This window comes from Girardinichthys multiradiatus, chromosome 20 (assembly GCF_021462225.1).
Source record: "Girardinichthys multiradiatus isolate DD_20200921_A chromosome 20, DD_fGirMul_XY1, whole genome shotgun sequence".
Taxonomy (NCBI): domain Eukaryota; kingdom Metazoa; phylum Chordata; class Actinopteri; order Cyprinodontiformes; family Goodeidae; genus Girardinichthys; species Girardinichthys multiradiatus.
In genome coordinates this window covers 53,217,642-53,230,986 of record NC_061812.1, presented here as the reverse complement: position 1 = coordinate 53,230,986, position 13,345 = coordinate 53,217,642, and the positions used below count along the sequence as shown (strand labels likewise).

Here is a 13,345-nt window from a genome sequence, read left to right as displayed (position 1 = left end):
TCTCTGGATGTTGTAGGGCTGTCATGGTTGACACGCCTCTTCAACATTGCGTGGCGGTCGGGGACAGTGCCTCTGGACTGGCAGACTGGGGTGGTGGTCCCCCTTCATAAGAAGGGGGACCGGAGGGTGTGTTCCAACTACAGGGGGATCACACTCCTCAGCCCCCCTGGTAAGGCCTACGCCAGGGTATTGGAGAGGAGAGTCCGGCCGATAGTCGAACCTCGGCTTCAGGAGGAGCAGTGTGGTTTTCATCCCGGCCGTGGAGCACTGGACCAGCTCTATACCCTCTACAGGGTGCTCCAGGGTTCATGGGAGTTTGCCCAACCGGTCCACATGTGTTTTGTGGACCTCGAGAAGGCATTCGACTGTGTCCCTCGTGATGCCCTGTGGGGGGTGCTCCAGGAGTATGGAATCGGGGGCCCTTTACTAGGGGCCATCCGGTCCCTGTACGAGCAGAGCAGGAGTTTGGTCCGCATTGCCGGCACTAAGTCGGACCTGTTCCCGGTGCATGTTGGACTCCGGCAGGGCTGTCCTTTGTCACCAGTCCTGTTCATAACTTTTATGGACAGGATTTCTAGGCACAGCCAAGGGCCGGAGGGGGTCTGGTTTGGGGACCAGTGGATTTCGTCTCTTCTTTTTGCAGATGACGTGGTCCTGCTGGCCCCCTCTAGCCAAGACCTACAGCATGCGCTGTGGCGGTTCGCAGCCGAGTGTGAAGCGGCCGGGATGAAGATCAGCTCCTCCAAGTCCGAGGCCATGGTACTCGACCGGAAAAGGGTGGCTTGTCCTCTTCAGGTTAGAGGGGAGTTCCTGCCTCAAGTGGAGGAGTTTAAGTATCTCGGGGTCTTGTTCACGAGTGAAGGAAGAATGGAGCGGGAGATTGACAGACGGATCGGTGCGGCTGCCACAGTAATGGGGGCGCTGTGCCGGTCCGTTGTGGTGAAGAGAGAGCTGAGCCAAAAAGCAAAGCTCTCAATTTACTGGTCGGTCTACGTTCCTACCCTCAGCTATGGCCATGAACTTTGGGTCATAACCGAAAGAACGAGATCCCGGATACAAGCGGCTGAAATGAGCTTCCTCCGTAGGGTGGCCGGGCACTCCTTTAGAGATAGGGTGAGGAGCTCGGCCATCCGGGAGGGACTCGGAGTAGAGCCGCTGCTCCTCCACATCGAGAGGAGCCAGTTGAGGTGGCTCGGGCATCTATACCGGATGCCTCCTGGACGCCTTCCTTGGGAGGTGTTCCAGGCATGTTCCACCAGGAGGAGGCCCAGGGGACGGCCCAGGACACGCTGGAGGGACTATGTCTCTCGGCTGTCCTGGGAATGCCTTGGGCTCCACCCGGAGGAGCTGGAAGAGGTGTCTGGGGAGAGGGACGTCTGGGCGTCTCTGCTGAGTCTACTGCCCCCGCAACCCGGTCCCGGATAAGCGGAAGACGACGAGTACGAGTACAAATAAAACAACATTAAGTGTGTATGAAGTCAAACCAACAGTTATGGCAAAACAATAGAAAATAGGGTACTGGGCGAAGCGTTGGGAGTGGCCTTCATCAGGCTGCAGTCATAAAACCACCAAAGTTGGAGCTTAGTGAAACACAAAGGGTCATTAAACTTTTAGGCGGCAACCAGTGGAAAAACACGAAGAGTGAAGACAAAGGAATAGTGAGTATTCCACCATGAGGTTCTAGCAGTCCAACTTTAAGTTCACCTGAGTCTGCGCTCAGGTGTTCAAACACAGTGAGACCCGCACAGCTTCAAAGCACGGCGGCTTCAGAGTCCAACAGCAATCAAAGTTTCAATAAGACATTTCATGCATATACAACTTAGAACACATTGGACTATAAGTGGCAATTCTAAATCGCTCTAAAATCCTACTCTATCCTGCCCAAGCTATTTCTAATAGAAATAAAACAAAACGGGATTACTTGGTGTTGTCTTCTCTGGAGCAGAGGGAGAGGGGGGAGTTTGTTACGCGCCCGTGACAAACTCAAAGACAGCTGGCCTTCCTCCTTTGGCAAAAGGGGAAAATATGACGGACCGTCAGCAGTCGACTGGAACAAAAACAAAGAGGAAAATTTAGTCTAATTGGAAAACCTCCGTGGGTTTTTCTTGGGTTACGTGTTAAATCCACGCCTTCGATCGATAAAGTAAAGTCTACTGGTCTTCTTATCTCAGAAAACTTAGCTCGTTGAGCTTCTCATGAGTTTGGCCGGTGAGGAAAATTAATGAAAACCCACATGTGGTTTCTTCTCCAGAATAATGCGCCTCCGTTGCGTGGTAACCGCGTCTCGGTTTCCAGTGGGACAAAAAAGCAATGGTAGGGCGTCTCCCGTGTCCTTATATATCCCACTGTGACATCAGAGCTGCGACGCCCCTTCCTATCAGCTGCAATTCCTGCTGGGAGTTGTGGTAGCAGACCATCCTGGGGTATATAGTAGCAGATGACACTGGGAGGTATGGTGGCGAACAAATGGTCCAACATTAGCAAAGTGGCACAGTTGTTAGCACTGTTGTCCCACAGCAAGGAGATCCTAGGTTTGAATCCTGGCCTGAGATCTTTCTGAATGCAGTTTGTATGCACTCCGACTCCCTCCCACAGTCCGAACCATACATGATTGCAGGTCCTAATTCTGTCTTTTAAACCTAAAGTCCTAGAGTTACTTATTTGTCCACACACCTCACCCCTGGCCTTCATTCCCAGCCACTCCATGCTGCTTGATCTATCTGGTTTGAATGGTTGATTCCTGGAGCTTGAGCTCATCCACATTCAACACGTTTTGCTCCTTGCAGCTTCACTGTCCAACCTGTAGACTCAAATATCTGTAGGTTGGATGTGTTTTTATGCCAGATTCCCATCCTGACACAGCTGTCCTGGGTCCAGCGCCAGGAGTACACTGGGTTGAGACCCTCCCCCGTGACGGTGTTGGTGATTTCAGAGTAAATATAAGATTATTTTGACTTTCCAGACATTATTTTAAACTGTCATTTACGGTTGCTTGATTTATTTTGTTTGTGGCTTGTTTCTGAAGCTTAGAAGCTCAGAGCTCTTCGCACTTGCACTTTGCAATCAATTCTAAAGAGCTTTGGTGCAATTTTTTTTTCCATAAACGGGGATTTCATAACTGCAGGTCTGAGCAGTTACACTGCTGATGCTGACCATGCTTCTCCACTTTCTGTCGTCTCCCATGTGACTGCATAACACTTACTGTAACACACACACAAACATACACAGCAAACCCAAAACTCTGGTACCACACATCACTTAGATTTATCGCAAGTTGGCCTTTAAAAAGGTTTTAACCAGCAATGAGCTTCTTTTTTTGATTTTTGCTGTAGAAAGCAGTTGGCATGACACAAGTATGTAGACAACAAAAAGACAAGGTTTAAAACACAAATGTGATTACCGTTCTGCCATCACATTTATACAGTGTGTCTTGGCACTATGGAGAATGGAATGGAAAGAAGGGAATCTAAAGGGGACCAATTATGCAAAATTTACTTAATCATCGTTTTTATACCTCCATTTAGGTCTCTAATGCTTCTACAAACAGTCCAAACAAAAAGAAACATTTTGCCATTTTTTTTGCATAAATTAATGTTCTTTTTTTTCTAGAAAAATAAAACATTTATGGTGCACGGTGTGTGTTTTCAAACGCCTTGTGGTTGTGACGTCAAAATTACACTGGCACCTAGCAACGTTACCTGAGTCCCGCCCCGACTAGCAACTGCAACGGAGCTCCACCCACTTGATTTTCAGAAGAGGATCATGTCTCGCTGGCTGGTTTTACCTATTTCTATTTGCTTTTTCTTGTACAATTACCTCCATCCATCCATCAATCAAGCTTAACAACTGGCACACCATTTTTTTAAAATAAAAAATATCACACATTTTGTCTTGCTGGAACAAGAAGTGTTTGCTAAGAAAATGTATATCTTTAGTTCATGTAAAAGCCTCCAAAATAACCTTAGTTCAACCATTAAACTGTGGTCTTTCCTAAACATTTCCTGTGTTTTTAGAATATGTAACTCTGCTGCTGCAGTAAATAACTGATCGTAGTTGTGTAGGCCTCTTTGGCCATATGTATTAGATGAAGTCCTATAAATGTTGAATATGTTTGCTGCGTACCCTACATCATTGTTTATAGTCTTTGCTTATGGCTTGTGTCCCTGAGGAGACATCCAGACACTGACTTTATTATGTCTAATGTAACACAGCCTTCCCTGCATGCTGGTATTGTGTGTGTGGCCAACTAAAAGATCGATCAGAAACCACAGAGGCTTTGTTTACACTCAGTACATTGCTGAGTGAATAATTAATGATCGGTCTTCGGCAAGCAATTATGCTACAAATTATGGAAATATGCGGAAAAAATGATGCAAATGATGCCCCATGGAAGCGGTTTAGTCTGGGTATACCTGGTTATTGTTAATATGAACACACTAACAGAACAGTTACATTGACAGCATATTCAGCTTTGATTGCCTCACCTCACTTCTATAGCCACAGACAAACGTCTTTAGTCTCCAATGATTTGTTTTTTCTTGAAAATTATGTAAACATAAAAATCTCCTAAATATTAACAGCTTTAATAGTGTTTGAAAATGCCAAAAATGTACAGAGCTTTTTTACTTTCTTCAAATTTAACAGTTAACATACATCTCCTCTGTAGTTGTCTTTAAACTGTATGACTTGGGTTAAACCTTCTGGATATCCTTCCTCAATCCTCTCACAGTAGTTTGGTGATAGAACATGTGTACCTGGGTCAGGTTTGTTGGCTGCAACAACTGAAGAAAACCTTGTCAGCTCTGCCCTCAAATCTTCCATGGGACTGATGCCAGGGCTTTGCAACAGCCAAATGAAAACCCTGTTTAGCCCATGCTTCAACTTCCTGGTAGATTTCTTGACATTGACGTGTCAATATTATCACATAGTGATTATACAACTGGGATAAGACATAGTTTATTTTATGAAGTGCACCAGTTCCTCGCGAAACATCCCCACAATATGATGCCTATTTTATCAGAATACTGGACATTTCTTCAAAAATCCATACATTGCTCACTGCTGTGGATTACACTTGAAAACTAACTTGGCTTTTTAAAGTTTTTACAGTAACGGCTTCTTCCTCTCTGAGTGGCTTTCAGCCCATGTCTGTTAACTCTGATCAGTACAGTGCGGGTTTCTCAGCCGAGGCTGAGTGTGTGCCAGTTTTCCGTCCCTCCTCCTCCAGTCCAGAGGGGCGGGGTCCAGTTTTCCGTCCCTCCTCCTCCAGTCCCGAGGGGCGGGGTCCAGTTTTCCGTCCCTCCTCCTCCCGTCCAGAAGGGCGGGGTCCAGTTTTCCGTCCCTCCTCCTCCCGTCCAGAGGGGCGGGGTTCAGTTTTCCGTCCCTCCTCCTCCCGTCCAGAGGGGCGGGGTCCAGTTTTCCGTCCCTCCTCCTCCAGTCCAGAGGGGCGGGGTCCAGTTTTCCGTCCCTCCTCCTTCAGTCCAGAGGGGCGGGGTCCAGTTTTCCGTCCCTCCTCCTCCCGTCCAGAGGGGCGGGGTCCAGTTTTCCGTCCCTCCTCCTCCCGTCCAGAGGGGCGGGGTCCAGTTTTCCGTCCCTCCTCCTCCCGTCCAGAGGGGCGGGGTCCAGTTTTCCGTCCCTCCTCCTCCCGTCCAGAGGGGCGGGGTCCAGTTTTCCGTCCCTCCTCCTCCCGTCCAGAGGGGCGGGGTCCAGTTTTCCGTCCCTCCTCCTCCCGTCCAGAGGGGCGGGGTTCAGTTTTCCGTCCCTCCTCCTCCCGTCCAGAGGGGCGGGGTCCAGTTTTCCGTCCCTCCTCCTCCAGTCCAGAGGGGCGGGTTCCAGTTTTCCGTCCCTCCTCCTCCCGTCCAGAGGGGCGGGGTCCAGTTTTCCGTCCCTCCTCCTCCCGTCCAGAGGGGCGGGGTTCAGTTTTCCGTCCCTCCTCCTCCCGTCCAGAGGGGCGGGGTTCAGTTTTCCGTCCCTCCTCCTCCCGTCCAGAGGGGCGGGGTCCAGTTTTCCGTCCCTCCTCCTCCAGTCCAGAGGGGCGGGGTCCACATCAACATGAGCAGCTAGTTGCAGATTTAACAGCAGGCTGGCTCCCCGCGGCTCCTGTCGGAATTAAGCCGATATTTCGGCAAACCTCTGACGTAGATTTGTTTTAATTTTCATAAATCTACAGGACTGAGGAGTATTTCGTGTCTGGTCAGTCCTTGGAGAACCTGTAAGGTGAGCTGGAGGAGCGATGGATATCTGAGTGCTACAATAAGTGAGTGTTGCTCGGAAACATTTAGTCTTTCATGGCGGTAGTTTTTTATTAGAGGGTTTGTTGATTTAAGTTGCCTCCTTTTACAAAAGTAACTATGTTAAATCTAAAGTTCATTGAGTCTTTAGGTAATATGTCAGAAACATCAGAACGTGTATGTATTTTTGTTACTAGGGTGAAGTGACATTTCCAGGTGCTCTGGTCGGATCCATCTGCAGTCTTTATCTGTTCAGTAGTAGTAGAGCATATTTGGTTGAAGCAGCGATACGCTCTACAACATTTGACTTTGGCAGTTCCTTCTGGCGCATAAAATACAATTTCCTGCACCACCAGCAATCCAACCTTCAATGAAAACCCCTACATCTCCCCCACGTGAATATTTCAGGACTCCTTGCTTCTCCCCGAGTTGCATTATGCATCGTTTACACGCCGGGCCGTGATTGGCTGCGGCTCCGTGGCTCTCCGTGTGGCAACAACCTTCCCATCCACCCAGCAACTCCGTGTTCCTCATGCCGTGGTGATTTCTCTGCCTCCAAGGGCCCTTTCTGCAGCATCCAGCGTGGTAGCTATGGCAACAGCAGCAGTGACCCTGGGTGAGCTTGTTACAGTTACCAGATGCTTGACCTGGATTCTTTGCCGCATCCCAGGCACACAGTCATGGTTTGGACAACTGACCTGCTTCTCACATTGATTAGTGATCAAGCAGCTGTAGCAGAGAACGCTGAGGTCATAATACGCCACATGTTTATGAAGTTATGACTGACCTTTCTGCTGCCTGTGGGCTTTGTGAGGTTATCTTCTGTGATGGATTACGTTCCTTAAAACTGTGAGGGAAGACGGCATTCTATCATTGTAACATGTAGGGTTTATTGCTTTTCTCCATTCGGTGTGCTACTAAAATCAACATCTTTCTTGCTTTGCCGTTCATGCTCTGCATGAGTGAACGTTTTCATGTGAAGTTGCTGACATCTCTGGCCTTACTGTTGCAGCACTTTTGGGTAAATAAACCTCCTACTAGCAGCCTTAAGTAGTAATTGGAGAACATGTTTGCCATATTTCAGTACCAGATACATTTATTGGCAACCAAGATGTGTAAAACCCTTTTAAATGAACTTTTCTTATACTAAAGTAGCATAATCTCACACAGAAAAAATGGGCACATTTGTTTTGTGGTGGAAAAAAAACATATTTACAAATAATTGCTTTTCACAAAATCTGCTGTCACGCAGAGTCTCTTTTGCCATTAGGGCAGCACTGAGTGTTCTCCTGTTGCATTTGACAAGGTTGGAGCATACAGAGAGTGAGATCTTTGGCCTTTCCTTTTTACAGCGTCCGTCTTGATCATCCAGAGGCCATGGTCCTCTCTCAGGCTCTCTTCTCTTTAGCTGAGCATGGAGGTTTCTGATTGGGTTCAGGTCTGGGGACTGCAATGGCTTTGGAAGAACTGTTTATTTTCTGTCTTGTAATAATTTTCTGTGTCGATTTGGTCATGTGTCTTGGATCAATTTCCTGTTAAAAGATCTAGTAAGAAACCCTTTCCAGTCTACTTGCAGATGCTACTAGATGTTTAGCTTCCCTGGGCCCTTTGGAGGAGAAGGCGGCCCACAGCATCACAGATCCTCAACTATACATTGGAGTGGGTAGGAGGTGCTCTTCCATGAATTTCATGTCAAAGCCTCTGCTGCTGAAATGCTTATTCTCATTAGGCCAGAGGAAAGTCCTTGCAGCGTTTAGCTAACTCCACTATGTCTGTAATGGAAAAACAGAAAAGGTGTTTTTTTCTGTCTTCACTCTCAAACAAACCGGTTGGTAATGGTTGTCATGGAGACATGGTGACCCGTCAGGTCACATTTCATATCATTTTCTTCCCGTTGTTTTTTTATGCATTTTTACGAAAGGTTCCCGTAAATCTGTCCACGTCTGAACCTACCAGCCCTGCCCCCAACTGAGCTCCTGACTCTTCAGCGTGCACCTACAGAATCCTTCACAATGATTCACAACGTATTCAGTTTCAGTTTTGCACCAAGAGTTTGAGCCTGGACTCTAAGTGAATATGAATCATGGTTGAAGGGGTGAAAAAACAGATGTTGTGGATTAAGGCGCTGCTGATAGAAAGGCAAGGTTCTCATGGAGCCGTTCGCTGGCTGCCCACGACTCAGCTGTAGGCTCCCTGAGCTGTCAGCTCGTTGTCAAAGCCAGACTGTGTAGGAGTGCCTATTTCAGTCCCTTCTCCGAGCCACCCTCTATCTCTGGCTGAAGAATAACAGAAGTCGGCTCAGTTAGCCTCTGTGGATTCTGCCTGTCTGTCTTTCCTTGGATGCTTCCTCTGTCGCTCATCCTGCCGACTTAAACATGTCAGGGCGCCCCACTGAGAAGGGAAGCAGCCAATTCAATTTGTTCTGTCTGTGGCCGGAGATCAAGCATCCTTAAAGCCGTTAGTCAATCAACATGAAGGGAATCTGCAGCTATTTGGGTTACTCAACAGAAATAAGTGACACATGTTCATCTTGCAGCTGCTTACATCTAAAATATCTGAAGGTGAAGAAAAATGGATCTGGCAATTACTTGATTTAAGTCGAACTTGTCAGGACATAAAAAATGACTTGGTCCGTAAAAGAGTGTTTAATAAAGTTAACCCAAACGTAATCTTCCTCTGGATTGACCTCTCTGGCATCACTGTGAAGAGATTTTGGTCCACTCTTTATTAGAATCCTGCTCCTTTTCTTTGAGGTTTACATGCTTGTATGGTGGCTTTATTAAGCTCCTGCAACAACACTTTTTTAATGAGCTTCACAATATCTGTTGTAGATTTGCTGCTGTGTTTGGTATCACTTTTATACGGAAGAGTTCATGGTTGACTCAGTTAGTTATGCACCAATCAGAAATGTTGCGCTTCATTTCTGAGCACTTGTTTTCATAAGGCTTTGAGTTGCCAGTACTGATTTTAATTTGACTTGGGTGGTCATTATATATTTATATTGGGAACAGGGGTAATGTCACACTGTGTGTGTGTGTCATAGAGTAGTCAAAATATGCATAAAATCAAAAAAGCCAAAATAATTGCGCCGTTTGCATTTTATATAAATGATTAGTACGGTTAGCGAGGCTAGCGAAAGGAGACGCCTCTGTGTGTATTGTAGGAATGTAGCTTTTTAACTTAGGTCTGAGATATTAAAAGGCTGCCAACATGTCCAAATCCAGCACATTCAATAAACTGGAGAGAGGTTAAAAGCCCAAAAGGATAAACAAAGAAACTCTGTTTGGTCTTCCTGCTATCTGCTAAAGTCTTGCTGTCTCTCTCAGATTGAGTCACAAGTTCTCAGTCCAATAGAGAAAGTTTAGGATGTGGCAGAACTGAAGGTTTGCACCATGCAGCTGTCAGATCTGCATTTTGTTGTTGTTCCCGTCATGTGGGCGTAGGTAAAATATCTGAATTTTACATTTCTGACTAGCTGGTCATAGGTCAAGGCCAGTCAAGGTGAATATCATGTGATTCCAGTCGCCAGACATTTCTCTTTGGTGGCTTCTCTAGACTCTATGACTTCAAGCTGTCCAAAATCTGAAGCCCTAAACCCTCAAGCTAGACCGTTGCTAAGAGTTGTTTGGTGTTCAAACATCTCCAATATGTTTTCATATGTCTGAAAGTCTTTTGAATGGAAGCCTTATTTGCGATTTTGCAGGCCTAGGCCTGGGTTTGTTTAAGGAAAGGAGCGTTTTTCTCCTGGCATCCCTTCTAAACGAGCCAAACTTCATCACTTTTCTAAGTGTCCAACATGAACTTTAACATTTAACTATGCTAACTAGGGCTAATGAGGAGGAGAAAATGTGAAGCTAAGACGAACAGGATTACAGTCCATAATTTCTCCCTGCTTGCCAATCAATCCAAATGAATCAGGAGCACTTATCTAACGGGCTTGTTTTAAATAGGACGGTGACACAGCATCACTCTCTAAGACATCTAACATTTTCACAGTATTTTCATCCAATCTTATTTGGGGAAAATGTAAGAAGGAAAAAAAATCTTGAGTTGATCATCTCACTTGCTAAACAATTATGAAATGGAGCATATAGCTACTCATTTATTAGCAATTTCTCTCAACATTTTATAGTCTGACCTCTGGATGAACTTGGTATGTCTGAGTCACTGCCCAGCAGAAATCACACATGTGCAAGAACACTGAATGGATGCCCAGGCCAGATGGATTTTACTAATATTTGTTGCACATGCAGAGATGGATTAAGATGGTTGCTGTGATCACAGCCAAAAAGGATTTGTCCCAAAATATTTAATTCAGATTCTTGACCTGGACTTTAGAATTTTGCATCAGAATTTTGAGTCAGATTTCTGATCCTGGGACCTGCCAATACTGATTTCAGACTATTTCGATTTTTCTATTTTTATGAGTAATAAGTAGATGTGAGATTGGGATTCAACATTTATTTTCTGGCCAACGTTAGGGGCCAAAAATAGCTTGTAGTAGAAACAGATTAAAGGTCACACTGTGTCTCAGGGACCAGTTGCTGTAAAACAGGTTTTACTAATATTTAAAGAAAAAAGGGCACACGCAAAGTGGGGCGCGGTGGTGGCACGGGAGTAAAACACGCAACCCACATTCAGAGGCATCAGCCCCCAACGCAGCCCTCGCGGGTTTGACTCCTGGCCCAGGCGACCTTTGCTGCATGTCTTCCCCCTCTCTCCACCACTTTCCTGTCAGCTTACTGTTGAAAAAAATAAGAATAATAAAGGCCACTAGTGCTGCAAAAAAAGAAACATAAAGTAATTATGGAAGGGACATTTGAAATTGTCTTGATTTTCCTATATTAGCGGTTAGTGCAGCTAACATTGATAAACAGCAGTCTCTGTATGTATCCCCTGTAGAGAATGTAGATCCTTACCTTATCTGTGAGATTTACTAAAGCTTGCCAGCATCTCCACATCCAGCCTGTTCAGTAACATGGATACTGAAAGCTCAAAAGGATGAAACAGAGCAACTTTGCTGCAGTATAGTTCCTGTTATCTGTTGATATTCTTGCTCTCTCTGCCTGAATGAAGTGCACATAGGTGTCAATGTGTTATAGAAAATAAAAGAAATATCTGTGCTTCCTCACTTCATTATAAACGCTTTAGTGATACCTTAAATACAGTTAACAATCCACACTTTTGTGCCTTTTAAAATGCATGTAAAACATACCAGTTAAATAAAGTGTGTTCATCTTATTAATTGTTATTGCCACCATGACAGATGGCTTTAATACATGCAAGGTTCAGTAAAATTTGCTCACTATCAAACTGACTCCTATGTATTTTACCACCACATACACGTCCCAGAATAATCGAGTCTGTGGGCAATGCAAGCTGCAGATGTCTGCACTGACCCTGAGAGAAGGCAGTTGTGCCAAAGCTGATTTTATTTATTCCCTGTGGCGTTTCTAGAGCATCCCATTGTGAGTGGGTCTCCGGTCCAGGAAGGTCTGTTGGCCCTGAAACCATGTGAGTCACACGTGAACAATGCGATTCTGTCTTGTCTCCAGAAATCAGGCTGGATAAGGCATTTACAGGCACTGACCCACATTTTCCTCTCTCACATGCTGGTGTAATGGCCATAGTACTCGAACAATTGTGCTAGGAGGTATTAAAGAAGTTGTTAAGTCTTCTGCTTGTTTGAGACATCCCTGATTGTTTCGTCTCTGTTTTGTGTGATAGATGTAATGGACCAGCAGAGAGCGCTACACTCTGGTTGCCTGGTCTCAGGAGTCCGCACACCTCCAATCAGACGCAACAGCAAGCTGGCGAGCCTTGGACGCATCTTCAAGCCATGGAAGTGGAGGAAAAAGAAAAGCGAGAAGCCAAAGCCCCCTGGAGGTGAGTGCTGGGACAGACTCGAGTTTCAGCTCGAGGACAGGAAGACAGGAGCCTGCATGTGCCAAACATTCTTTGGGCCTGCTTCATAAATGTTTGTGTTGTTCAGCAGCAGAGAAGAAGGCAGCTGTACGGCAGAAGAGAGATGAGCTCGTCAGGCGAAGCCCCAGGGAGATGGAAACAGGTGCAGAACCAGTGATTAACACCCCCACCCAGCATGCACACAAACGGTTCCAGGCTTATCACCGTCTATTTGTTCAGCCGCATGATGCCCAACTGCTACACAGACTCAACGCTGTCCTTTCCATGGGTTGTATGCAGAGTCGGATCTCGCTTGTGGTGGTAACGGAGAGGATCCAGATACCCCGACTCAGTCAGACGGTGAGGACAGAGACGAGGAGCACGTGGCGCCCCTGGCCAGTGCCACCGAGGACCTGGGAAGTGACCTGGAATCCTCAGCAGGTAGAATCCAGCACAGTGGTCACGGAAGACACGAGGCTCAGATCTGAAGCTTTTGTTTTAATTTAAGTTTAAACTGTGTGTTCAGTGTGCAGTGATGCTTTCCCTTCACACATAGCTCGTAGTTTTGAAAGCCATTCTTCAGCTCTTCTCAGAATCATGGAGAGCTCCACCATGTTATGATTTAGTGGTTAATAATGCTGCTCTAACACAATCTATCTGCTCATGTGAATACACTTTAAATATAGACCAACATCCACCCATGGTCCATACCCACTATACCCAGGGGGGGCTGGGCTGGTGCCTAGCTCCAGCGATCTTTGGGCAGAATGCAGGTTACACCCTGTACAAGTCAGACCAACATTCACAGTAACTTGTTCCTCAGTAGAGCTGCTCCGTGTCTTCTGGTTGTAACAAATGGAGAATGTTTGCCAATACATTCACCACAGCCTGTGTTGTCAGTCGTCCTAACTTGTTTCCACTGGCAGTAAGTGTTCAGAAACATCATATGAGGTTTGATGAGGTTTTTCATATTTGCACTTGAACAATAAATTCAACAGGGTTGATGTGGTTTGTTCCTCTTGTAAAACCATGTAGCTACGTTGATGTATCATTCTCATCGCAGCCATATCACTGCGTTCTTTCTTAGTCTATGGCCCAATTTGTTGAATCCAAACTAACTTGCAGTTTGTCTCTATTCTTTTCAACTTTACTATGTTTTTATTAAAAATGACAAACCAGTAACTGTTGCTATGTCCCCCCACAAGGCTGTT

General features: G+C 45.9%; 1 protein-coding gene across 4 annotated transcripts in view; it reads left to right on the top strand.

The window, feature by feature from the left end:
- phactr3b (phosphatase and actin regulator 3b) overlaps positions 1–13,345 on the top strand; it is a 74,524-nt gene that overhangs the window by 22,890 nt on the left and 38,289 nt on the right. For 2 of the 4 annotated variants that reach the window (XM_047347310.1, XM_047347313.1), the window contains exons 2-4: positions 11,958–12,116; positions 12,223–12,297; positions 12,435–12,575. In XM_047347310.1, coding sequence (XP_047203266.1) covers positions 11,958–12,116; positions 12,223–12,297; positions 12,435–12,575 — 375 coding nt within the window. Of the gene's footprint in view, positions 1–6,797; positions 6,847–11,687; positions 11,745–11,957; positions 12,117–12,222; positions 12,298–12,434; positions 12,576–13,345 lie in introns of those variants that run through there. The other 2 variants (XM_047347312.1, XM_047347311.1) reach the window with 2 other exon arrangements.